General features: G+C 36.9%; 1 protein-coding gene across 1 annotated transcript in view; it reads left to right on the top strand.

Annotated features, from left to right (window-relative positions):
* The window catches only part of agbl4 (AGBL carboxypeptidase 4), a 346895-nt gene that overhangs the window by 6527 nt on the left and 313313 nt on the right, over nucleotides 1–27055 (top strand). The window contains exon 3 of the mRNA XM_053503593.1: nucleotides 19574–19698. Within this exon, the coding sequence (XP_053359568.1) occupies nucleotides 19574–19698 (125 nt within the window). The remainder of the gene's footprint in view (nucleotides 1–19573; nucleotides 19699–27055) is intronic.

Genomic DNA, 27055 nt, shown 5'->3' with positions numbered 1-27055 from the left:
ATACTGATTGTAAAAGAACAATTAAATGAATGATTGCATCCCCTTCTACACCAGAATAAAACCCAGTTTGCACCACATGTTCCTCCCCACATGTCACCCAATCATGATTTTTCTTTTAGTTGGGACCAGTGTCTACTGAGAACTTTGAACTATCAAATGTTCATTTGTTGTGTAATATTTATAGACTACATAAATTGTCCTTTCTATAGGCTGTATTTGTGAGATGGGTGTTCTTGATCACATACTGCACAAATATTCTCAGTCAGAACTATATGTAGATTTACATATCTCACTAATTTACAAGCATCACAGAAATTGCATGCATGCATTCAACCACAATTTCCAAACATGTGTACTGACATCTTCTTACATCAAAAGATGTCAGTACACAGGATTGGAAATTGTGGTTGAAAGCATACATGCAATTTCTGTGATATCAAATTAGCTTGCTCAGCTTTTTATACATGTCACAGATCATGCATGTTTCTCCACCCTTTTATTTATTTATTAATTTATTAATTCATACCATGATTCGTACCCTAAAAAAGGTTTTCAAACAAATTATGAAGATAAGGTAAAGCATAAACCTTCTGTTTGCATTTTATTCAACAATTTGTTCAATTTAATAATGTGATCACATTTTGGTGTTCTTCCTGGAAAAAATAAAAAATTACTATTTCAGAAGGGTCAGATTATTTGGCTGCATCAAGCAAATAAATCAACTGAGGTGATTTGAAGTTAATAGAACTGGGTTAAGAACCCCTCAACACATTATCAAAACCTGGAATGATAGAGCTGAAATGTCAACTTTGTGGGAAAAATGTAGTTGGAAAAAAATCATAGATGGAGATCACTTAACAACTAATAAGAAAACGACTTTTTAGTGTGACTTATCGGTAAAAAGGTTTCAAGTTGCCAGGGAGCATACAGATTAAACTTTAGCGCAATGGAAACATTTCATCTCTGATGAGTTCAGATTGCTAGAGCGATGGGCGTGTCATGAAGCAATGCTCACATCATACATATTGTAGTAGTCATCCTACAAGCCTCTGTGTATGACCTGCGGTTGCTTCAGTTGGTCAGGTCTAGGCTTGGCATCGTTATGTGGTAATAGTCAGCTGACAATCTGAATGTACTTCTTCTGACTTACCAGGTTATAACATCATTTAAGATTTTTTTTCCTGGATGTCACTGGCATATTACACAGGACACAAATAGTGAAAGATTGGTTCTGGGAGCATGGGAAATCATTTTCACACATGAAATGAAACTTTTTTTTTTTGGCCAGGCACATGATATAGTAGTATGTAATATTTCAAAATATTTGAAAATGTTATACAAGAACTTGATCATTAATTTTTAAAATTTAAAATTATTTAAAAATCTTACTATTGTTCTATGGTACTTAAACCTTATTTTACTAAAATAATCCATGATACCATCAATCTTCAGGAAATACCACATGCTCAGCCTTCTAGAAAATAAACTTCAGTGTTATGCAGGCTGGTAATTTCAACGGCATGCCAAAATTGTATTTTAATAAGACCTGAAAAACAGGTCTAATGAATGAATGACCCTTTCTGTGAAAATATGAAGTCCTTAAAAGGTAGTATTAGGTCTCCATATTGTTAAACTGTATGATTACAAATATTATCCCTTCTCTAGTGTACAGTTGAATTGCTATGTGATGTCAGAGATTTCTCAGCGTGAGCTATGCTTTTAAAGTCTAATTATCTCCTTTTATAAAAATAGAGTGGGGGAGGGGGGTTAAAAAAAAAGTAAAGCCTGTTGCAAAAGTGGCTGCTCTTTTACCTTGTCTGTCCACTTGTTGAAAGCTGTAATTAAACATTGCTGTAATATTTTGAAGAATGCTTTGAGTAAATGGCCTTTGTTTGGCTCTTTTTGTAAGGGCAGAATGAATGGCGGCATAATGAAAATAAAGTGCTTTTTCTGTGACAAGGTCAAGTGGGCAGCTGAGCGCGGCTCCAGGCTGGATTGACAGTGAATCAGTAGGGCTCTGGAACAGACACAATATCATTCTCTGCTGGGAGATTAGGTTCAGGGACTCCAGCAGATGAGACTCAGCTTTCATATTCTTGACAGGCAACCAATTCACTCCACCGCAGGGCTGAGGCTCACCACTGCCCCTAGTCTCCCTGTGGGAGAGCTTTTTAAAGAATTTCTGTGTTTTTGGAAATGTTCTATATCAATGCAATTTCAGGATAGGCTAGCCTTTTTTGGTCTTATCAGCTTGTAAATTTTTTTTAAAGAAAAGTTGATAGTGTACTATTTCGGAGCTCATGATTGAAAAATTTCAATCGGACGAAGGACAAAAGCAATGCATGACAATATTGTAGTAGTCCACTCATGTAACAGAAATGTGAATATCTGCAGTCACAGTTCACTGTCTTGATGAGTGACTGTCGAACAGCATTCATGAGAGACACACAGTCGTGATATAAACAGTGCAGTGTGGCTTGGGCGCTGCTCGCTTTTGGAGTTCAGCATTGCCGTAAAACACCACTGTGCCATACTTTGTGGGCAGTGAAGGGCATTGGCCAAAAAAAAAAAAAAAAAGGAATATGATCAACATAAATTTACAGAGCCTGAGTCAATATAAATAAATAATCAGGGGGATTTATATGTTTCTCTGTTTTCCCCATGAGGAATGGCTCTGAGGACCAGTGACATTGATTAATGAGCATCGAGCACCCAGGCAGAGATCAGCTAACATATATGATATTACCCACACTTCTCTGGCTAGGGAAATTCTTCTGAATGATTTATGGAATTGATATTAATCTCTTGCCAGTAAATGCATTACCCAAGTTGGAAAAGAGAGAGGAATTGATATTACTGTGCTAATGTCAAATTAATGTCCTGTTGCTGTTTCAGCAAAGCAACACGGCAGCTAAACAACGTTAATCGCTTACATGCTGACAAAGGAGAAGTGACGTTTCTGTAGTACAAAATGCCGCTGTTGGTGTTAAACGTTTTATTGAGTTCCGAGCTCCAAAGTCACTGAAAGGACATAGCACAGAGGAATTTTATGGAAATATGAAAGGCCTAGATATGACAGTTAATTACTCACGTTTTACACAGAGATTACAAGGAAGCAAAACGTTTATAACTAATGCTTAAGCTTTCTTTACATTGTGTGCTGAATTTGGCTTTTTATTTGCATGAAACTTAAATAAGATTAAAGGCCACATAAATGCATGAAATTTAATTTTTAAATCCGTGAAGAAAAGACACCAGACGAATTGAGATGTATCCAGAAAATATATGCAAAACACTTTTTGGCTATGGTTACAATAGTCAGTGCCAGTTTTTGACACGTGTGACTGTTGTGAATTCATTCCTAAGTCAATACTGTGCATACCTGCAATATAGAAAATTAAAATACCTCATGTATTAAGGATCATTTCTTGTGTTATATTTTAAAGGTGCAACACGAGATACACACACCCTTTCTCACTTCAAGCTTAATTTATTGCTGAGTGAGCCACAGGAATTTAAGCAGATGTATTTATTTGACTTGAAGCTATCATTCATTTTGCATCCTGCTGCCAGTACAGCTGTTTTTACTTTTTTTTATACCCCACTTTTCTTTTTTCTAGGATTACTCTCAAGGTTTTGCATTAAATAAATGTGAATTCATTGAAATAGCTCATATCTTCAATATCCAGGTAATAAATTCTAATTGGTTTATTAAAACAGTGCGCAGTAATATAAAGTGTTTACTGAAGGTATAAAACACCTAATTTACATTTAGATGAGATATAACTCAAATTCTCGTCAGCTGTATGCAGATTAGGGCAGTAGTATATCTTTTTGGAGACAGTTGAGCCTCCAGGTTTTTGTGTCACTTGAAGAAAAGAATTCTCTCACTCTCGTTCTCTCTTCCTCTCTTGTGCGCTACCTCTATTTTTATAGGACTTAAGAAAATGACCCCCATTATGCACAGGTTGATAGCAGAAAAACATAATGAATATTTCCTAAAGGCATCATTAAAGTGCTTTTGATGGCTCTTGGCGTATATGGTGAAGCAAGAAGCATTGTGGGGAATTTCTACAGTGAATGCAAATGAGTTTTAGGGGCTCTAATTAGTGTTTTCATAGTGAATTGTATTTTTTTTTGATGATTTAAATTGTATTATTTATACTGTTTACTCATTCTCTTTCACATGCTTTTGCTATTATAACTAATGCAACAATAATCTTTTGGCTATCTTTCTAATAATATTAATAATAATAATAATAAATATATATATAAAATTCTTTTCTGCTTCATCGACAAGTATGTTTGACATAACTGTGCCGACTGAGATGATAACAGGACTGACGGAGTTAATTGGACATACACATGGCACTATATGGCTTATCAAAGAAACAACTGAAACAATACAATTGGTTACAGCCGTCTGTTGTATTCTACACTAAAAATAGAGGCATACTCATCTTAACATTATAACCCACTTGCTGTACAGCTCTTGTACAATTTTTCCCTTTAATATTTCTAGAGCAGCCATGCTTTATTTTTAGTTGACTGTAGATATTAAATTAGTGAAATTATTATCTTAGTGACAATAGCATACCACACTAATCATGGCATCTGTTATAAGTAATCATAATATTTCTTATGTACAGTAGACGTACTGTATGTGTTGTAGATACAGTAGTGAAGATTTGTATAAATGAAAAGATTGCTTTGTTTCCCCAGTAGTGTCTGGAGTTTTATTACATTAGTGTAGGTGTTGTACTGTACACGAGAGGCAACAGTGAAAAGTGCCTCACACATCTGTGCTTCATCACTGGGTCAACAAGTAAAAATAAACGTGCATGCGTCCCTATTGTAGACACGAAACACTGAACTGAAATTCCACACCATGCAACTGTAATAATACTTTTGTTATTGTTAAAATTCATTGTGATAAGAGTATTTAATTTTAATGTTGCTTTTAAGTTTGATTTAAGAATTATAGACTCTGAGCTGAACAGTAAACCTTCTATGACTGGTTGATATGAGCATGAATACTTTGCTGCTGATGCAATTTTATTTTTTCCTCTAACCAGCAGTTATTTTTGTGTCTTTGCCTGGCCCTTATCTTCTTCTTTAAACCTCAGTAGCAGCATCCAGCAGTAGTATCTGAGAGAGAGAGAGAGAGAGAGATAGAGAGAGAGAGAGAGATTCAGGAGGGAATAGAACAGCCATGCTTTCAGAGACAATTTTATACACTTTAGAGCTCCCCAGAATCAAGAATCAAGACAGTTGGCTCCCTATTGATTAAAGAAGTGGTGAACATTCTAACAATCAAGCTCTGTGCTTAACACAAGTGGCAGCAGACATCATTTATAGTGCCACTATAAATGTTTTCATCTTCAGCTAAAATACATGATAAAGACATGATCAGTGCTGGGTGGAAAAACACAAGGAAAAAAAGATAGTTTAGATGCTTGAGGGGGGAAAGGAGTTTTTTTTTTTTTTGGTTTACTGCTTTGCATGTCTTGCAAGGACAGACTGTCATTAATGCAAAGTACGACTCTTAAAAAGCACCCTGGTGCTTCTTCTGCCTGAATATTGTTGTGGCTAACTTGAATTTTTTTAGATGGGATCCTTAAAGCCTTGTTCAGGTGTACAAAGAATTGGTAAGGATTTCTATTTATAGATGATGGACAGTTTTGTATCTACATTCTGAGAATAATTAAAATCCTTCTTAGGGGTTCTTTGGCTGTCCATTTGGGGAAGTCTTAAACTTAGAGAGTAGACCCTACAACAGCCTATGTTTGTTGACAGGATGACAAATTTTATTTGAAAGATAAGCATTTTATCAGCTTTATAAGCATTTTATAGGCATTTTATAAAATGAGGGGAAATAAGTATTTAAAAACTTTTATATTCAAAAGTCTCAGGAAAGCAAGATCGAAACTCACATCTGCTTCAAAGGAGAAGTTCATTTAGAGTTATTGATGTAATTAAAAGACTATGTTGATAGGGGAAAAGTATGACCACATGAGCACACCATAGTAAACAAAACAGCAACACACTCTAAGACTCTCATTAGACAGACTCATTAGTCTAAGGTTAATGATATTGAAACTAAGACAGAAGCTAACAGTCACTTGAAAGGAGAGCCAGGACAACTAAGAGTAGCAGAAACAACAGTTGCACAGTTCTTTCATCCTAAAAAACCCATCTGCTCTAACACAAATGTTTCCTAAAACTTATAATTATTCTTAAAAAATATTCTCAAGCTGAGATATAAAATATAGACATAATATATAATCCCAGGGACACTACTGTACAGTATACACAGTATTCTGTACAGTACCGTGGTGGGAGCATCATGAGTCAAAAATGAATCAAGAAGGCCCTGCATGGCCTGACTTCAAGCTCATTTAAAATTTATAAAGGATTTAAAAGTCTATCAGAGGGATCCTTTTAACCTTGGGAGAATTTGGGTAATTTTTTCAATTTTATTTTTTTTAATTAAACCACAGTGCTGCATACTGTAAATCATTGTTTGTTACTGTACTTTGAATGTCCCGAAGCTGTAACTTTCAACAGCAGCTTTGCAGCAAGATATTGAGGTTGACAATTTGTTGTTTCTAAGTAGTTTTATAATAATAATAATAATAATAATAATAATGATTGTTTATTCTCATGGATGAATATTTTTTTATTTTATTTATGGTTTAAAAAAAACACCTGTGAACCAGAAGTGGCTACAGTTTATTAAATAATAATAACATTTAGTGTCAGAATGTTTTTTTTCCTTTACTGCATAATATGGGAAAAATAACTCTGGCCGTGGATGTTTGATTAATAAGTGTAGTAAATTTTAGTTTTCACTTGGGTGAGAGAAATAGGTATTATATTTCAAATTGATTTATGTCATACTTAGAAAGCTAGCTATTATTCGCATAATTTCACCCAGTGAACATAACGAAGATTCCTTAGAGGAATCAATAATGTTTGCATTTATATATATATATATATATATATGCACACACAAAACTTTAGAGCGCAAGCTTCCTTCCTGCCGGTCTAGGCAGTTTTCTTCCATTCATCAATGCCACACTAAAAAGCTACTTGAGGAGAATCTTTCCCTTGTGAAGACTCTTCTTTCTGAAAAAGTTGGTGTGTTAAATCATGAATGTACATTATTTGTGTGTCTTTAGGATGTATTTTAAAAATAGCGTCGCAGTTGTTCTCTTTTAGCTATAACATGCAAGCTGTGGTACTGAAATGATGTGTCTTAAGTGCAAGATATGAGCTGACATAATAATTCAGTTGTATGATTGAATTTGTCCAGTTATCTTCTACAGTCCAAAGACATGATTGGGATTTCCAAATAGCATATAGTGTATGATTGTTTGTGAGTCTTTGTGCTTGTGCACAAAGGGTTCACCCCACCTTGTGCACCACATACCCTAGAATAGGCTCCAGGCCCACAATGGATGGATGGATGGATGGATGTTGGAGTTGTACATTACACTAGTGTGTGACTGGAATTTTGAATTTGAATGGAATCTTAACAAGTGCACAAGAATCGATTGTGTATTGTGCACATATTCATGTGCGTGTGTGCTGCAGAGCAAGGAGCAGGGGTGGCACCTTGATCTTAAAAGTGCACAAGCTTGATTTGTTTCACCAGATTTTACCATGTCAGTAAGTTTTGTTCTGTTGATATGGTGAGTGTGTGCGATGCAAGGTGTTTGTCACATCTCTTAGTGCTGTTAACATACCTAACATTCAACAACCCATCGAGTGAGTGTGTTTCTCAGCAAGTGTGGCAGAGCTGACCGGTAAGCGCATCAAACCTAGACAGGAACATCAAGCAAATCTTCCCTCAATTTAATATAACAAGCGACAGTCAATCTTTACAAACTTGGCCAGTTGCCAGTGACAGAAATATTTACCAGAATGGAAATGTCATCATTCTCATTCTTAATATTATGGCCAGGAGAGTCTTGTGTTGTGGAAGATAAGTGTATTAATAGAAATGCTGTAAAATTAATATTACTCCACTAAGTTAGGATGTACAGTACAATATGTCACTAGCATATACGTAAGTCCACGTAATATCATTAGCAGGAACAATTAGAACCGTATGCAATATAAATATTCATTTAATACATTTCTTTTAATCTGTACTTGTAACATGTGCTTGCTTAACCAACCAGAATTTAAATAAGATAGCACATTCCCACCTTACGCTACTTAGTTTAGAAACTAATTTGTACCTGAAGGCTCTGCCTGCGAATCTGACACATATTTCAATTAGCACACTCCATATACTCTCACTAGCACTTTATAATGGACTGTAGGGGGATGAACAGCACACATGGGTTTCACACCTTCTATTTGACAGTCATTAGCAGAATATTTACCTAAAGCACAACATTTTCTTTAAAGCAAATGTAATCTTGTCAAAGGTAAAGCTGGGCATTTAGTCTTGTTAAAAAACCTCAAACATTAAAGATATGCTTAATATAAGTGTTATATATGTTATTTTTGACCTAATTGGCTCATGAAAAAAAAAAAAAAAGGCTCAATTGAAAAGATGGTTGCCCTGGTGTCCCATGATCTACTTCAAGCAATTGTATTTTCTGAATGTCAATTTCTCCTTCACTTTCTCATGTCTGTGTTGGTGACTGCGTATGTTGAGGTCATTGTGTTCATTATAAGGTCAATCAACCTCCTCCTACAACGAATATGTAAACACAATTTTCACAATTTATTGTTTTTGCCCTCTATAAATCAGTGCCACAATTGTTTCAGTCACGTTATACCTTAAAGCAAGTATCATTATTTTTGTATCCTAATGGTTTGCTGCAACGGGCACTATTTTTCAACTGCCTGCTTTGTGAATTCTCAAATCCAAAGAAGCGACACACAGCAAGTAAATGACTGCACAGAGTTGTATTGCGGTACGTTGCTCTGTGAACATGTTGAGCTCTGATGATTGAGTAATCCATTTCCCCGAGCAGCTCTCCTGATGCCGTAAACACTCTTACCAAGCAGACACGTCATTCTTCATCTCAGCCAGGGACACCCAGCTTGGGAAAATGGCATGGCATTTGTAGTGCTTTGTGTTTTCCTTTCTCTCTCTCTCTCTCTCTCTCTCTCTCTTTCCACACATCACGCTTTTCCTCTTCCTCTTTGTTTATATTGCTGATTTATTTACAGCGTTATACTTGAGATGAGACGCACTGATGTTTGCTATCTCACATTTATATGCTTGGACTATCTTTTTAAACCAACGTGCAGAAATGGAAAAGGAATTTTGATAGAAGTGCATTTGGTTTGGTTACAGGCAGTTGCTCAGGAGTAAACAAAATTGAAATGTGCCCTACATATCTGTCAGTTTGTGGAGCCAAAGAAATGGAAAGGGTTTATGTTGTTTTTGTGTGTATGCAGAGCAAATGGTAGCGTGCAAATAAAAAATGTTGTACAGAGGGGATCTCATTTGGTTCTCAAAATAGCTTGGTATTACTCCATATTTTAAATTACACTCCCCACTGACATGAAAGCTTGTGAACCCTTTAGGATTTAGATAGCTTAAACTAGGGTTGCATAAAAGTAAGATGGACTTAGTGAGATGATCCTTTGTATTTAAAAATAGAATACTATCTTATTTTGTACAGGAGCAGTCTCTTAAATAGCTCCATAAAAAGTAATTCTTACAAACATGTTTCATGGCATCACGTGTTCATGCTTTTCCTTACTCTGTACGGATATTTGTTTCCTCGGGGGTTTTAAAAAGCCTTTACAGAGCTTGTGTTCCCGAGTAAAACATTCAAGACAGCCCACTGTGTGTGATCCAAGGCCATTTTAAGTGGGCACGTATAATGAGAGTAAAACAGTATATCTGCTGTTTGAAGAAGATTCAGATAGCGCTTTGCTTTTTTGGTACTTCCTGCAGAGCCAGAGTAGTTTTGGCCAGAGCCCCTCTCTCTGCTTTTATTTTTCTTTAGCACAAAGAGTTTGTAAGGTAATATATCAAATTACAAATCTAAACTTCTCAATTTAAGTGTAGTTCCTAAGAATGAATGGTCTTTTTGGATTTGTTCTTGCAATTTTAATTGTTTATTGTTGTGTTTTTCCTTTTGTACTTTTGTACTCTAACTTTGTAATGTATATTTATTGCTCTATCGGTTATTTCACTTAAGTAATTGCACCATGTTAGGGAGTGTGAGCCAGATTGCATCCAGAAGGAGAGGGAGACAGATCGCTGGTGCTTTGCCAAGGCTTTTGAATATGTTTCAGTGGAGGTTTCTTCGTACCCTGTTCCATACCTCGCCACCCAAATCACATAAAACTGGCAGTGCACTGACATCGGGAGTGCTTGTGCAATTCCCCAGATTGAAAAGCTGCTTCACAATGAGAGATTTCTGTCCCTGTTGCTCCTGACAGACAGAGGAGGTCTTGCTACGATACTGCAGGATTCTTGCTCGTCACCAGCTAAACTCCTCTGCTTTCGTCAAGGTGTTACTGGATCATACATCATAGCACTGAAAAGACGTGACTACTACGAGCCAAAAGACACAACTGTAATTTTATAACTGCAGCACAACCCAGCAGCACAACCTGGATATGACGGCAGCTTGCTGTAGGATTTAACCGTAGTGTTATTACAGCACAATCATCTTGTTATGCCCAGGTGGGGCTGCTGCTAGTTATATGGCTGAGCTGAGAGAGGAAAAACAAACAAACAAAAAAAACTCACCTTAAAAAAATAATCTTCTGTAGAGCCTTGGGATTTCAGTACAGTATTGCTGCTGGCTTCAGTATAGTTTTATGTCCTAAACAACATTGTCCTCATCATACACCACACCTGGAAACATCCTGAGGAGCCCGTGCGTGTGTTTGTGTACGTGTGCACATACTCATGCCTCACTATGCTGAAAGTGAACAGCATGAGTAGTTCACACTCCCTTTGACATCTCATTCCACCCTACCGTGGAGGCTTCCCACCTCGCTGTGTCCATGACCTATAGTAGTGGGTTTTTCAGCATGTGTGCGTCTCTGCTTTCCTCCATCTACATCCCGGTGTTCACAAACTCATTACAGGCCAATCAGCTTGGGGCAGCCTGTGTGGCCCCACAGGTAACCGGGCTGTAAATAAGCACCAGCGTGTGCTCCCGTTGCACAATACCAGGCTTGATAACAGCTGTTCTCAGCATTACTGTTGACCTTCTTCTCACCACAAGGTCACCAAGGACTCTTTTGCTTCTTTTTTTATCTACACAACATTTGTAGGAGCAATTATTCTTATTGCCGAGAGAGCTTGGTGCAAATAGGAAGGTTTGCAGAAGACAGATATTAGAAATAACCAGTGCTAATTTATTTATGATACTGTCTTTCTTGCCACCCTTATCCGCCCACTTGTAGCCGGGACTGCATTTTATTCAGGAGGTGTGTCCATATGTCTGTTCATGTGTCCGTCTGAGATTTCTGTTACCACTATATTTGAAGAATAACTGACTGAATGTATTTATATAAATCATTGTAATCATTGTAACCATGTGATGAACTGATTACATTTTAAAAACTGAACAAAAAGAGCAGGGTTGAATGTATAATAATAATAATAATAATAATAATAAAAACAATTAGTCTTCAGTAACTTCCTTCCTGTTAGAAGTGAATGTTAAGTGGATTTCATGCACACAAATTAGTATCCCAAATTCTACTTGTTTTACTTATCTACTGTATAAGACATTTATTTGTTTTTATGCATTATTCATTTTTTGTGTTGACTCAGCAATTCAGCTCTATTAAAATTTAGTACACATATTGTGTTCTGTATAATTCCCAGACTTACTTATTACTGATAAGTAAAAACTTATCTTACTTTATACTATATTTGCTAATAACAATGTAGCATTTAACCTCAGAGGACAGCGGGCAAACCTTTTTACACTGGTGCAAGCAAAAATCAAACCAGCCTGCCAGCTGTAATATTATATATTAGGCCATAAGTTTGCAGACACCTGACCATCACGCCCATATGTGGGCCTTTCTCCAACTGAAAGCACAAATTATATAGGATTTCTTAGTAATGCTGTACCAATACAGTTTCCCTTAACTGGAACCACAGTAAGAGTCCCAAACCTGTTCTTTAAGGACACTGTGCACAAAGCTAGGCCTATGAAGGTGGCCTGCAAAAAGCTTGAACAATGAACACTTTTGGAATAAACTAGAAGACTCAGGTTTTTTCACCTAACATTGGTGTTTGACCTCACTAATACACTTGTGGTTGATTTAGCAAATCCCTACAGACAGGCACCAGAACAAAAATTTAATACCAAAGGGAGACTTTATTTATTTGATGGTCACCTAGCTATATGGTTATCATGGTCAGGTGTCCATATCCTTTTGGCCTTTCAGTGTATAAGCATAGTTGCTGTAAGGAATCATGGATCTCATATAAGATTAAAATAAATAAATAAAACACTGATAAAAACATGAGTGAAAACTCCCACCGATGCACAAGCCATTCCTCAGTAATGTTTAAGTGCCATTGAAGAGAATTCAGATTCTCACCAAATATCTGGAAACCTCCACTTAACCTCACTGACATATTAACAGGGGCCCAGTTGAACCGTAACTGTATTTATACTTTAATTTTTAGAATGAAATCCATTTGGAAAGGTGTCTATACAGGTACACCTGTGTGCTTTATCCATGTATCACCTATGTGTGGTAAACATTGGCAGCTGCTGACACACTTTGAGCACTTTTTTTTTTTTTTTTTTTTACTCCAGTCTGCCCACAGTCTTGTGGGATGCCAGAACAGAGAGTGTGTTTCATGGCTGAGATCAATAACACAATTTAGTAAATTTCACAGTGGATGACTCCCTGTGACCTACCAACTGTTATGAAATGAACATACTTGCTTTGGGCATTTCTTTTCTGAAAGGACAGAAAAATGGTGGTGTGAGAGCAGAGGAAACATTTGAACCCTTTCAGATTCATTGGCCTCTTTATCATTGGAGCCAAGTGTGTGGGCTGCTGAGCATTCTGGGGTCCTCAGGCATCATGTTGCTCTGTTTTGCCTGATAGTTTCTGTTGGCAAGACCTGAATAGCAAGACCCCCAAGAACATTGAATCCAAACACTTCGTTCTCTTTCATTTACTTTCCCATTTCATTTTTTGATAAAAATGCTAATGTGCATGATTATTTCACTATTTAGTGCCGTTTTAATGACAGCCTAGTGATTTGGTGACATTCTGTAATTGATGTCATTAATTAGCAGCCGTTGCCCTCTGAGCGCGGAGCTGGCATTTGTGCATAGTGCAGCCTGTCTAATCCCACGCTACAGTGAAGTATTATTTTAATGCTTAATTTATGCTTGTCTCGAGGCACTGCCAGCGCTGACACCTGTTACTGAGTTCCACCAAGTTAGAGGTCATGGCTGTAATCTCATCCAGATTTAGCGCTAAAGATATGGCTTGGTCAGTGGGGAAGGAGAGATTGATGTTGTCATGGTGATTCTTTGCCTTTAGACTTTCAGTAGGAGAGGAATGAAATGCAAGGGCATAGTCTGATATGAGGTTCTGAGGCAGACAGTGTTTTCCTGGGGTTTGAATCAATTCCAGCTTTATCACTCGTCTGTGTCCAGGAATCCTCACCTTTGGGAGCAGCTGATGTGTTTTCCAATAATGAAAGCGAGCACATTGCAAAAGTACATTTAGGAGGTGGCTGTGGACCCGTGTCCCCTCTAATTTTAAATGGAGTTTCTAACAGTGAGTGTAAGCTCATAGAGGGGTTGAGAAATGTGTGTGGCTACATACTTTATTGGTGGGTAGCTCCTGATACACACTTCAACCTGGTGGTTAAACAAAGTTTGTCTTCACTTAACTACTTGTATTATATAATTTTTTTGGTCGGAAGGTGATGGGTACAGTCTCTTACTCACTAATAGGGTAGCTTGTGAATGGCAGTACATTGGCCATAACCTGAACATGTAAATTCCTTACGTAAAGTAAGTATCTAAGTCCTAAGTTGTTTAAGAATAGTAACAGCACTGTCAATAGCTATTATTACCCCTTTTTTTCTTTTAAAATCTGAAACTTTTTAAAGGACTTTTTTCTACATTATTTGCACTATAAGTGGTAGTACTGTTGCTATTTTTGCACAAGTCAGTTCAGTGAACCCTTCTTTCTTAGAGTAAATGGGTGTCTTTCATGATATAAATTACCACCACACTGCCCATTTACAGAGCGCTGCACAGATCATCGAAAATAAACAAAATAAACCACCTTGCCTTTAAAGGGTGGCTTTATATACACATTTTTTCTTAGGAGTAATTAACATAAAAACACAGTGAAAGCACGGATCATACAGTTCTGTTGTAGGGCTTCTGTAGCTGCCTAGCATGTTGATGACACAACCTGAATGTGCGTGTTTCCCAACTTGTCTGTAATTCAACTTGTAACGTAATTCCACAAAGAAATTAGCACTTAGGATGTTTGTTTTGATTTAAAGGCATCACATTAATCGAGAAAATTGACCAGCACTAGTTAAAGCGAGACTGTATTCACTCAGATTACAACGCAAACCTGAACCAAACCTCCTGTACCGAATGGTATAAATTTACCACTATAATTTATAGTGACCTGAAACATTTTATTATCTTGATTAAAACATTTCTAATTAAACCAAATTCTGATATTGAGTTTGTTTTGCTTTTATTGCTATTTATGGTCTGTGTAAAAATGCCATCAATTGAAAATGGAACCAATATAAATATTTCAACTGTTACAAACCTTTAGCAAATTTCAACCAATTGTACTTTTTAACTTTTAGATAAATTTTTTTAATTATAGTGTGCATGCGAATCTTTATAATCATTGGTCAAAACATCAATGTTATGGTCACATTGTGCTTGTAATGATTTAAAGAAAGCATTACAAGCACAATATGACCATTTTAAATAAATAAAAAAAAAAAAAACTTGTGCACCAATTTTTTTCTGTGTTCTTCTACTAAAGATGTACATCAAATAAATATTCTGCAAAAAAGACCATTCTAAGAAGCCCAATGTTACCATGACATTCATGTTGAGTGAATATAAACGTTTGACTGCAACTTCAACTTAAATTGTTTAAACCAGGATTTACACAAGGTGTGCAAAAAAAAAAAAAATGAAGATTATCAGTGAAAATGAAATGAATAGTGAGTTTATCTCAGGTTTAATTCTGGTGATTATCAAACTTGCTGGAGAAAATGCTAAAATCTGACATTCTTTAATTCAGGAAAAACATGTTGATTTCAGATTTACATAGGTTGCAAATACTGTTGGTAAATTCATGTGTGCATGCTGTATCTAATCTTGAAAGAAACTATAAATAGAAACTTGTGCACCAAATTTTGTGAAATACACCCTCTAATTTTCACGATAATCAATTAAATTCTGGTGTAGCTGCATTTCTTTCTTGCCTTCCCTCTCTTCTTGTGTGTGTGTGTGTGTGTGTGTGTGTGTGTGTGTGTTTCTGTGCAGCCTTGTATGGTAGTATGCAGGCCTGTCTCTAGGCCTTAGGCACTGGTGGACTTGCAGCTGTATAAATTCCTCTTTGTGCCGGATGAGCAGTGTGACTGGCCTGGCTTGTAGTTTGGTAATGGGATTAGCTTAGCCATCTTTTCTCTGTGTGTTTGTGTACAAGAGGTCCTGAACAGCAACACAACCATAAATCAAAGGCTTTTTAGTGAAAAAGCTCTGTGTTAAAGCATACAATGAATGCTAAAGAAGATCCCTGCTACGGTCTTTTTATGGAAGTGCTACAATCATCTCTTGATGCGGCTAATGGTGACACTTTGTTTTGTCTAAGATGAAAAAAAAAAAAGAAACATCTGAATTGAACAGCTGGAAGTAAAGCGCAGCATTCGCTAGATGTGAGGGGAGTGTTGGCATTCTTGTCTACAAACCACCCACAACAAAGACACTGGCGCACTGCTAGTGTACCTGAGGAAAGCTAATTCGCACTGTGTTTGTTGGCCTCCTTTACATAATAGGGTTAACCACATGAGAGTACAAACTCACAGTCACATAATATCGCAGATGCTCAAGCCTCCCACTCTTTTCTCCATATTGAATTTTTATTCCAGCTTGTTGATAGAGAGCTGAACTAACTTCTTGCAAATGAGAAAGTATTTCTAGCCCAGAGTCTCTGAGCAGAGTAATTCTGTAAAGTGAAAAAAGAAGCAAAAAAAAACCAACAAAACAAAACAAAACCCCAAAACCGTGTATATTCCCTGAGTAGCTTGTGCAGCCCACTACTGCGCTGAGGATTTAGTCTTATTTGTTAAAAATGCAATTGGTTAAATCTTAAGCACTGCACTGTTTACTCCTAGTACTTGATGATTAATCTGGGCTGTAACCAGTGAAGACTCCTCTGAGAAAATATGCAGATGGGACTAGAATTATAGATTGAAAGGGAGTTTGTTTCTCTTATTATTGCTTTTACTCTCTCTTTCTATCTCTCTCTCTCTCTCTCTCTCTCTCTCTGTCATGTTCTTTCTCTCCCTTTCTTCCTTATGTAAACCCATCTTTATACACACACTGTTACAATCGGCTATTGATTTCTCTTATTATTATGCATCGAGTTATGGCAGTGAACTGTCTCGCCGTTTAAAAAAATATATATAATTTTTTTTATTCCTTCAGCTCATGAAGGCTGGATGTCTCACAAGCTATTTATTTTGGTTAAGAAGTGAGTGATGCGGTGTTGATTACAGCTCATCAAAGTCTGACTTAGGAGTCAGACACCATAAAATTAAAAATGAAATCAATGGTGTATCCATATCTTTTCCTCTCAAGCTGAACATAGATGCGTAGCCTCGAGGCCTGTATTCCTCGTTTGACTGAAAGTAGCTGCAGAATCCCTGACAGACCATGGACAGCAGCTCACTGTAGCACATGCTCTCCATGGTCCTGAGACCTCGAACAACTCTGATATAGTATAAAGATACAGTATGTCCACAATGGGGTTTATCATGCTGAAAGTACATGTATAATATACTGTAGTCTCAATTTTGGATCGTGCTATGAGTGATGCTTTACCTGAATCTGTATAATCCCCTGGAATATCACACCTCTCTCTTAATAAATCTCTCTCTAACTTTAGATTTGTTTAAAATGCAGGCTTTTGCTTGTTATCCAAGACAGACCTTCTCCTTTAATGTAGATCAAAGACCTGAGTTTCATAGTGCTGGTCTGAATTAATTCAACCGAAATTAAGCCAAAAAATAATATTTGGAGCACAAGTGTGTGTATAATTTTTTTGTTTTTTGGACTAGCTCTTAGGTAATAATTTAGCTTCATAGTTTTTTTTTTACACGATAAAAAAACAGGCATAATATGTTTTATGTAAAAAATAAAAAAACACTTCACCATTTGTCAAAGAATTCTCAATCAAATTTTTATATTGTTGTAGGTCACTTAATTATGTTAACCATTATTCAATGCTAGAAGCAGTTTAAATGGTTAATGTGTCAGAATGTCATGTGATGAATTACAGGGCACATCTGCGTGGAACAGCTGCGGTCACCACTCCGCTGTTTTTCAATGCTGCATCCACAGCTGGCCATGTTTCCTTCCATTGCTCCTACAGGGGACTTCATTTTCGCTCTGTCTCTCTCTCTCTATCTCTCTCTCTCTCTCTCTCTCTCTGTCACCTCTTTGTCTTTCATCTCACATTTCTGCTCTTTCCTTCTTGCTCTCACACCCATTCTTTTAGTTTCTATTCCAGGGACTGGTTCAGATAATGATCAATCGGTCCATTTGACTCGGAATTGTATGAAAATTACATGTAAGTGTAATGTTCCTTTCGCTGTGAAATGTGTTTCGCTGAACTCGGCTTCAGACGCAGACTGCGGGAATGCGTTTTCGCTGCTGAGAGTTACAGTCTGTCACTCGCGTTTAGATATGAAGGGGAATATAGAATAGCAATACATCTTACTCCCGAAGAACGTGCCCTGGAGGTTTTAGGGTCTGCAACCTATTTCATTAATCTGCATATCTCATTTTAAACAGCGCACGCACGCACACATACACACACACGAGCACATACACAAATCACCGTGCTGCTTTCAATTTATCGATCCTGGCATATTATGCTGAAGACATAATTCAATTTTGTGTCATATTTGAGTTATACAGGAGCGTATCTATTTCATTTGGTTATATTTAAAAGGTCATTCATTGACCTTTGTCATAGCTGTCTGATAATCTATATATGTCTGTCAGCCAAGCCTGTAACAGTCAGCTCTGCTCATGTTTCTAGATTTCTGCCTTCAGCTAGAACATGATCTAAGCAGTGCCAATATTCATTACTTGAAATAAATAGTGACAACAAATTGTTTTGATTCAAATTATAAATGTAATGCCACTTCTGTTCTGTACCGATTCATGAAGTTTTCTTTACAGATATATAGGAGAATCATAGTTTGCGTACTAGCCAGGGTTATTTTATGAGGAGTTTTAGATTTTGTTTACTTGTATATGTGTACTTTAGTGAGTCGATGCTGGTGTGTGTATGTGTGTGTGTGTGTGTGTGTGTGTGTGTATGTGTGTGTGTGTGATGTGTAGTGGCTTTGGGTTACTGCCTGACAGAAGGGGTGAGCTCTGCTTGTCTCAGCTCTGAGTATGTGGTGGTTGCCCCATCTGTCGGTAATTAGCTCTGAGCTACCTGGTCCCGCATGGTGAATTCCACACTCAGTGCCTGAGATGTGGACATCACTTCTCCCTCCTCCATCACCTGACCAACTGTCCTCTGTTCATCCATCTTTTTAGCCCGAGGAGTCGATGCTTTGTAAGACATGAGGTCAGATCTGGTAAAGAGTGAAGCAACTTTGTACTAGCTTCAGATCTGTCAGTGTTTAGCATCTTTATAAGGCCTCAATTCCATTCTATTACTTTTACCATTAATTCAATGACTTTAATACTTTATTTGGTAAAAGCTAGAGTTTTGGCTTCTGTTTCAGACTGTCCTTGCCTTATTTACAGTATGTGTGAGGATAAAAGTGTACAGTAATGTAAAAAAAAAAAAGAAAAAAAAAAAAAATATATATATATATATATATATATATATATATATATATATAAATTTTAGGTCCCTATTGCTTTCGTTGAAATTGGAAAACACCTTTATGTTGTTTGTTTTTGTTTATGTGTTTGTGGTCGGTATGTTGAGACGCATGCCTCGCTGAAGGCTTGTTAATTCACGATCTGCTACCAAAGCTGTCTCAGTTGTCACCTGAGTGGCCGCCAAGATTCTCTGCAGCCTTCATCCATCCCATCTAGCTTCTGTAATTGTGTGTAAGCAAATGTGTGTGTAAGCAAGTGTATGTGTGTGTATTTCTTTCTACTGGAAGTCGACATAAACAGTGTGTCTTCAAGGTGAAGATACTGATGGTTACGTTTTTAATTATGTAGACGTGAATAAATGTTGATTTTCTAACTGTGTGTGGGCTAAACTGCTGGATCTTTCTGAGGTGCGGTTGATCCAATGTGTTAAGAATGATAATCACTCATCTCCTTGCTCTTTTTGTCCCTGTCTACAGGCAATTTGGGGCGTGTAGACTACATTAGTGAGTTCGAGTTTGACCTCTTCATCCGACCCGACACGTGCAACCCTCGCTTCCGAGTCTGGTTTAACTTCACCGTTGAGCATGTCCGGGAGACACAGGTAAGACTTAACAGAGACGTATCCACTAACTACAGGGTATCGTATACGTCTAGTAACATAGGAGAAAGGTTAAAAATGAAAAGCATAAATTGTGTAATCTTTTCAATTATTTACATTTCTTACTTTCACATTAGGCTGTTTGATTAAAAATTCACCTTGCGATTATATTGACACATATTACGATTTAAATATAAGCTTTATTTTTTTTCATGTTAAATGTACCATTTAGTATTCAGACTCATTTATATAGACTAAAAGCAAGTGTCATATAGAAGTAGTTGCACAAGGCAAAGACCTCCAGTTTATACAGTACGTTTCTGTAATCCCACTTTCATGACATGGAGGCCCTATCCTTCCCTAAGTAATATGTGACAGCATCTGTAATTTTCTTAACTCTTCAACATTTTATCATTCGGCATGATGCCTGAAAATGCTTCACATTAAATATTTATGTAAGTATTCAAAATGCACCAAAATAGCTTTTCCTGGTCAACAAAACCGCACACACACAAACAAACAAACGATGAACTAGTTTGGAGTTTTAATTGGACAATTGTATGGTGAGTCTCTGCGTCCATACCTCGTGGTATACGTCAGGCAAAACTCCACATGAACTACTGACTATGCATACATAATGTATACCTGTAATAAATTAAATTTTTTCAAGATTAGATAACCGCACAGGTTCATATTTTGATTTTAATAATTGTGCACTGCTTTCACAGGTACATGTACCTTATAATTTATATATACAGTGAAACCTGGGATTGCGAGTAATGCGGTTTGCGAGTGTTCCGCAAGACGAGCAAAGATTTTTAATAAATTTTAACTTGGAAAACGAACAAGTCTTGGTTTACGAGTACCAATTTTCATGTGTCACGCATGTGCTTCTTTTTTTTACGCTGAGCGTCACGCGATCACAACTGAGCTAACGCTTTTTATCTGTCTTGCGCTGTGGAATTGTTGGTAATTGTGCGGAAGTCTCACTAGAGAGGTTTAAAATCCATTTTCTCTTTCTGCTCAAAGCTTGGTCTTTGTGTCATTGGACACCATGCCACACACACACATACACACACACACACACACACACACACACACACACACACACACACACACAGACCCCTCCTACTTTCGCCTTCACAGACACACACACACACTCTTTTTCTCTGCTCTACACAGAAACACTGCTCTGTCGCGATTCTTTTCAAAGGTAAAGTGCAGGTTAATTTGTTTTATTTTTATTTTACAGCAGTGATTCCTATAGTGTGTCGCTCAATCGAGTGTCATTACAGAGATTTCTTGTTTATTTTTTCGATAAAACAGTGTTTACATTGTGTGCGCACGTGTATGAAAAAAGTGAAGGAAGGTTAATTGCGTAAGACAAGAAGGGGGAGAGGAGAGCTTACTTTAGCTTCACACACACCCATACACAGCGCCTACACGCACAAACAGAAACACTTATCTGTCGGGTTATTTTTACTTTTTTTTAAAAGGTAAAGTGCAGGTTAATTTCTTTTATTTTTAATTTATATTTCGTGTAAATTATTTTTATGTATTAATTTTTTGGGCTATGGAACGACTAGTATGAATTTCCATTATTTCTTTTTAGAAAAATTTAATTTGGCTTACAAGTGTTTTGGAATATGATCCCGTTTTCGGAACAAATTATGCTTGTAATCCAATGTTCCACTGTATAGATAAATTGTTGTTAAAAGTGCTTAGGGTAAAAAAAAAAAAAAAAAAATTACCTGTTGTGATGGAAACACATCTGGCTGTTCTGTACGTGTGGAGAAAGTTTTTATATTCCTATTTTCTATTTTGCTTCTACTTCCTTATGTTCCAAAAATGAACTTATGCTCAATCCCTGTCTGAGTACTGATCCTAAAGTGGTTATAAATAGGTTCCTCTATATCTTTGTGTCTATATGACATTCGATTTTAAGTGTCACCTTTTCATTTTTTTTTAAATCCCAGGGTCCTACCATCCTCTCAAAAGCATTTTCACTTAGTCACCCAGTTCACTTTATTGACTTTTTTTTTTCTAACTCAAACTGACATTTCCACTGATTTCTACAGAATATTTAAATATGTTCTGCCACTTTGGATGGCACTTAAAAAAAAGTTTTGAAAGTCACGTCAGATTAAATGACACGACGGACGATGTCTGCTTGTCATTACCATATTGATGATATGACAAAAGATTCTCAAACCTCTGCACTAGTGTGACCCGCTCCTTTTTCCCCTTGGTGCCAAAAGCAGACAGTCTGAGGCCTAATGAAATTTATTATATGCCCAAATGCTGACATGAATTCTCAAAAGATATTCAGGCAGAAGTCATCTCAATAAATCATAAATCATAGGAAATATCACATTTTATATAAGTGCCTCAGACAGACTGAGAGTCAGCAGTTTAAGTATACATCTTATGAATTTGCATACATTTGATATAAATCGTGCCTATTTTCTCTGCGCTTTGGTATCACATATACTGCATGTCTTTCGTCTGCGTCAGAATCCGCCCAGTTCAAAGTCCAGATTAGCAATCAGGTTGTTAAACTTAACCTTGACGTTGCGCTCGAGGACTGTCACACTCTATTTTCTCCTCTTTTTTCACTTCTTTGTCACTGCGTGGACAGGCGATCTCCACCGCCGGGCTGAGAGCACAGCGATTGGTGGGGAGCAGTAGTCACATGCCACGGTGATATGTGCTGATAGAAGCTGACCGTTAGGGAAAGGGCTGGGCAGGGCTGGGCTCAGTTGGACTCTGTTTTCTTTTATTAGCACTGATTGGAGCCTCATCAGCACTGCCATTCCTGATTAATGCTAAGAATCAAACACATGCAGAACGGGATGAAGAGCAGAGCTCTCTGATAGGGCTCTCTCTCTCTTTCTCTCTTCTCGAGGCATCTTTAAATCCTGATTTGAAGAAAGAACTTGTCCTAAGAAGTGTAGGATGGATAGCACGAAGGAGAGAAGCAACAGAAAGAGGGAGTGGATGAAGAAACGTGGCACGTTGTAGCTGTCTTCTGTAGTCGGGCTCTATATCGGCCCATCTCTCTGCAGTGCTGTAGTCAGCGCTAATCAAATTTTATGGGCAAGAGATGAATGGGAGGTCTTTGCTAGGAGCCTGATCGATTTTAAGGCCAGATACGCTTCTGCATCCTGCGCCAACAGGATATTTGCTGCTGAGGCATAAAAAAAAAAACAGCAAGGGGAGAGAAAACACACACACAAACACACACACACACACACTACATAGACTACAGGTGGCAAAAAGAAAACATTTACACTATTGGCTTTTGTAACCCAAGCCACTAACAGTGGTTACTTTTTTTTCCTTATATGGCTCTATATGAAGGGATACACTAATAGACTATTTTTTCTGTTCTAATCTTATTATAACTTTTTTTTTAAGCTTTGCTTTTTGGTTACTGGTCTGTTTTGAATTAAACCTCCGACCCACGAATTAAAACAAAATTACAATAAAGTCAATCTGAAATGAGAAATAATCAACTAAACATAATAATACAAACTCTGAATGACAATTGCAATATATGAAAAGTTCTTGGTCCATAAAATAAATGTAAACATAGTTAAAGGACAAAAAAAAAAAAAAAAAGTCCTTTTACTCTTAATGACGAATCCAATGAGTACAAGAGTCTTTTTGTGTAGTGCGAATGCTGTAGTGCAAATGTTCCATAGTGCAAGGGGTCAACCAGTGTAATGATCAACATGAGGTAGTTTTGTAAAAAACACAACGAGAAATGAATGCATTCCACCTGTGATAATAGATAAAGCTTCAATCACTTGATGAATCGCAGGATTCTCTTTTAATCGTCCTTTTCAAGATTCTCTATCTGGGTGGCTTGCAATCTCAGGATAACATCTTAACTTATGCGCAGGAAAAAAACGCTCATCTGTTTATACAAACAGCGTCACAACATCACAGGCGGTTAAAATCAGTTATATAATTGATTAGGGTTAGGCAGGGTTTACAATCGCACTTCATCCACTTCAACTAACATTAGTAATCACGCTAAGATGACCCAAATAAGATTTTTACAAATGTTAAAACATTATCCAATGCATTATTTATGCACTTTAAACAAAGATGACTGATATACCTGTCTTTTAATCAGTGTTGATTAGTGATGGGTCGTTCATGAGCAATTCTGTCTTTTTGACTAACTAATCTTTGATGTGACTCAGAAGAATGAGTAGTCTCGGAGAGTGATTCGTTCTTTTTCAACTGAAATCATCGCAAAATCTCCGTAGGTTATGTACAGGAAACAGAATTTAACAATTCTTCTCAATGAGTCTTCAAGTCCCGAGCCGTTTGTTCCTATGTCACGTGACTTCCATAGACACTAGATTCAAAAGAATGTACTGTATGCCTCAGACTGAAAGATATGACAGGTGAGCTACTTATTCTGTTTATTGTAATACGTCCTTAGCTGCATTGTAATATTTTGATTACTGGAACTATAGCCAGAATTTGTATATGTAGACATATTTTGGATCTTTTTATTGAAAATTATTTCATTTCTGATCAAAAGAACGAAATAAACTAAATGATTTAAAAAAGGTTTGTTCATTTTGATAAACGAGATTCAAAGAACCAAGTCACTAAAATGATTCAAACTTCCAATCACTAGCGTTGACACTCGCTATTTAAAAAAAACACATGTTCTTTCTTTCTGTGTCTATCCGTCTGACATACTGATGAAATCATCACAGTGTGCATTTCATGAAAACCATCCCACTTTATTTACCATAGCTATCCCAGTTATTTAAAAGCCCACAGCACAGCAACAAATTTAAATACCAATTAAATTGATCATTTCTGTTTAGTTTTTTTTATTTTAGTGCAATTACTGCAATATACATCTTTTTTTTTATTCTTTAAATTTACTAATTTTTAACCTGGGTTACACTTTGGAGCAGCTTTGTTGTTGCTCACCACATTCCCATCCCTTCTGTATCTTTGTAATCTCTCTTCTATCATTCCACAGGACTAGTGTGAATTTAATCTACTTTGGAAGGTATACAGAGTTACAGGGGAGTGATTGTATGGTTAGTTATGTCTATAAATGTGTGGATGTAGTCATATTCGTAATGCCTTAAGGCACATTTGTATTTGTGATACATTTTGAGATAATGTGACAGGAAATTAAAACACATCGGATAAATAATACCATGGGTAAGTTAATAGATGTCTGTATATATGTGTGTGTGTGTGTGTGTGTGTGTGTGAAAAGCTCTGTGCTATAGAGATATCAGGACCGGTGCAGGGGAGTCCGAGTGTTTTATCCTCCTAAGCTTGCCAACTCCCAACTCTGCGCCAAGAACAGGGGAATAGGAAACAGTAAAAGCCCGTGATATTGGAACTGAGATGACCATTTTGAAGGGATGTAAGCTGGTGAAACAGATTTGGTCTGCCTCAATCAGCTTAGCAGCTTTGTGGAAATTGGCTGCGGCATAACGTTTTTATGATAGATGGATGCATTCCCCTGAAAAAAAAAAAAATCACTGTTACCTCAGAACCTTTGCGCATTTTTTTTTTTTTTATTTAAAAAAATGTTGGTAGGACATGAGGGTTAATTACTCTGCAACTGCTTAGAGGTGTGTTTGCGATTGTAATGATCCATGTGTTTTACTGCCCCTGTGCTATAAGAAAAAATAAAGGAGCAGAATATGAGAGGAGAATAAGGATTTACTTTTTATGAGCAGGAACATAAGGGTTCCTCCCTCAGGGAGAATGCTGATGTTTGCATTAAATGAATGACACCGTCAGTTTTTTTTTTTTTTTGGTAAAAATGCATACAGATGGGAAGAATTAAAGGAAAAGCCAACGGCTCTGTTATGCTTTAAGAGGAATTTTTGCTGCCGAATTGAATGTTTAGAGAGAGGTGCCACTGGAAATCAATGCAAAGTTATTTTGACATATTGCGTTTATCTCACGATGAAACGTTTCCATTTTGTTGCCATATCTACATCCAGTGTGCATAAGGGCTCAGTGAATGGTGGATAAAAATATGCATGTGCAATATTTATATTCTCAGTCACCAGCTCTCTACACAACTAAACACCTATTACTGATTTTGAACTGAAATATTATAAGGCACACTCCATAACCATCATCCAAACATCTACTGACGAAAATGTAGCCCAGGTGCATTAAACGTACAGCAGCTACGTGATGTCATTCGACTGCTGTTCATCGAAGCGAGTACTAACTACCCATTTCCACATACATGAGCTAACAGATTGTTCGGGTACCAGTGGGTAAGGCAATGCCATCCCTGACAGACAAAGAACATGTCCTGTGATGCCCTTTTAGACTCATAGCCATGAGTGACATGTCATGCCGTAGGCTAATCAGCTACACACCATGTTTAATTCATAATAAAGTAGGCTTGGTGGTGACAGAAGGTACCACTTCTACTGGATAACTTGGATAACTGGCATATCACGTTCTAGCTAATTTTCTAGTTGTAATAATCATTTTAGGGGGTTAATAGTTAATGATATTGTGCCGCTTAACCAGTGTAAGTGGAGTGCCTAAAGCCTGTCTCAGGAGACTTTGGGCACAAGGTGAGGTAATCCTTGGACAGGGTGCCAATCCATTGCAGGGCAGATACACTTTGCCTAGGGAATTGAACCCATGACCTTACGTTACCGTGTACTGTCCCCTCAGAAAATAAAAAAAATTACTTTGTACATATTCTTATTTTTGTGTCATTAGTGGAGTTTGTAATACGATACCTGTGTCAGTGCTTCATGTGTTTTGTGCTTCAACTATTTGTACCTAGAGCTGTTTTTGGCTTTAAACATGAAGGGGTGTGGCCTATTGTGAAAGATGTCTCTGTAAATTCTGGCTCTATCAGTTCCTCAGCTAACTGGATAGAGCCAGATATGGTATTCTGGAGATGTGGTTTTCTTTCACCAGTGGTTTTTTCAACAATTTCATTTGTTCTAATTAACAAAATATAAACTGATGACTTATTTTATTGTAAATCTCCCTGATCCTGACTGGGCAGTTACGAAGGACGAATAAATTAACCTAGTAAATAGACTTTCACAGTAGTGAACACTAAAAAAAAAACAAAACTCCAAACTAACTCCAAAGCTACGTAAAAAAACTTTTTTTTTTTTTTGGTGAGTCCTGGAGGATATCACTCCTAATCCATACCCTTTATCTCAAGTAGATTTATTCTGAAAAATCAAACAAAACAATAAAAGTAAACAAATAGTGCACCACCTTTTTATGTCAATATTTGTATTTGTTCAGAACAAATTATCCGTTCACTGGAAATAACGTTTTATTATAAAGAAAAAAATATTTACCATAAATGCTA

The sequence above is a fragment of the Clarias gariepinus genome, chromosome 9 (assembly GCF_024256425.1).
Source record: "Clarias gariepinus isolate MV-2021 ecotype Netherlands chromosome 9, CGAR_prim_01v2, whole genome shotgun sequence".
In the NCBI taxonomy this organism is placed as follows: Eukaryota; Metazoa; Chordata; class Actinopteri; order Siluriformes; family Clariidae; genus Clarias; species Clarias gariepinus.
This window is presented reverse-complemented; position numbering and strand designations above follow the sequence as displayed.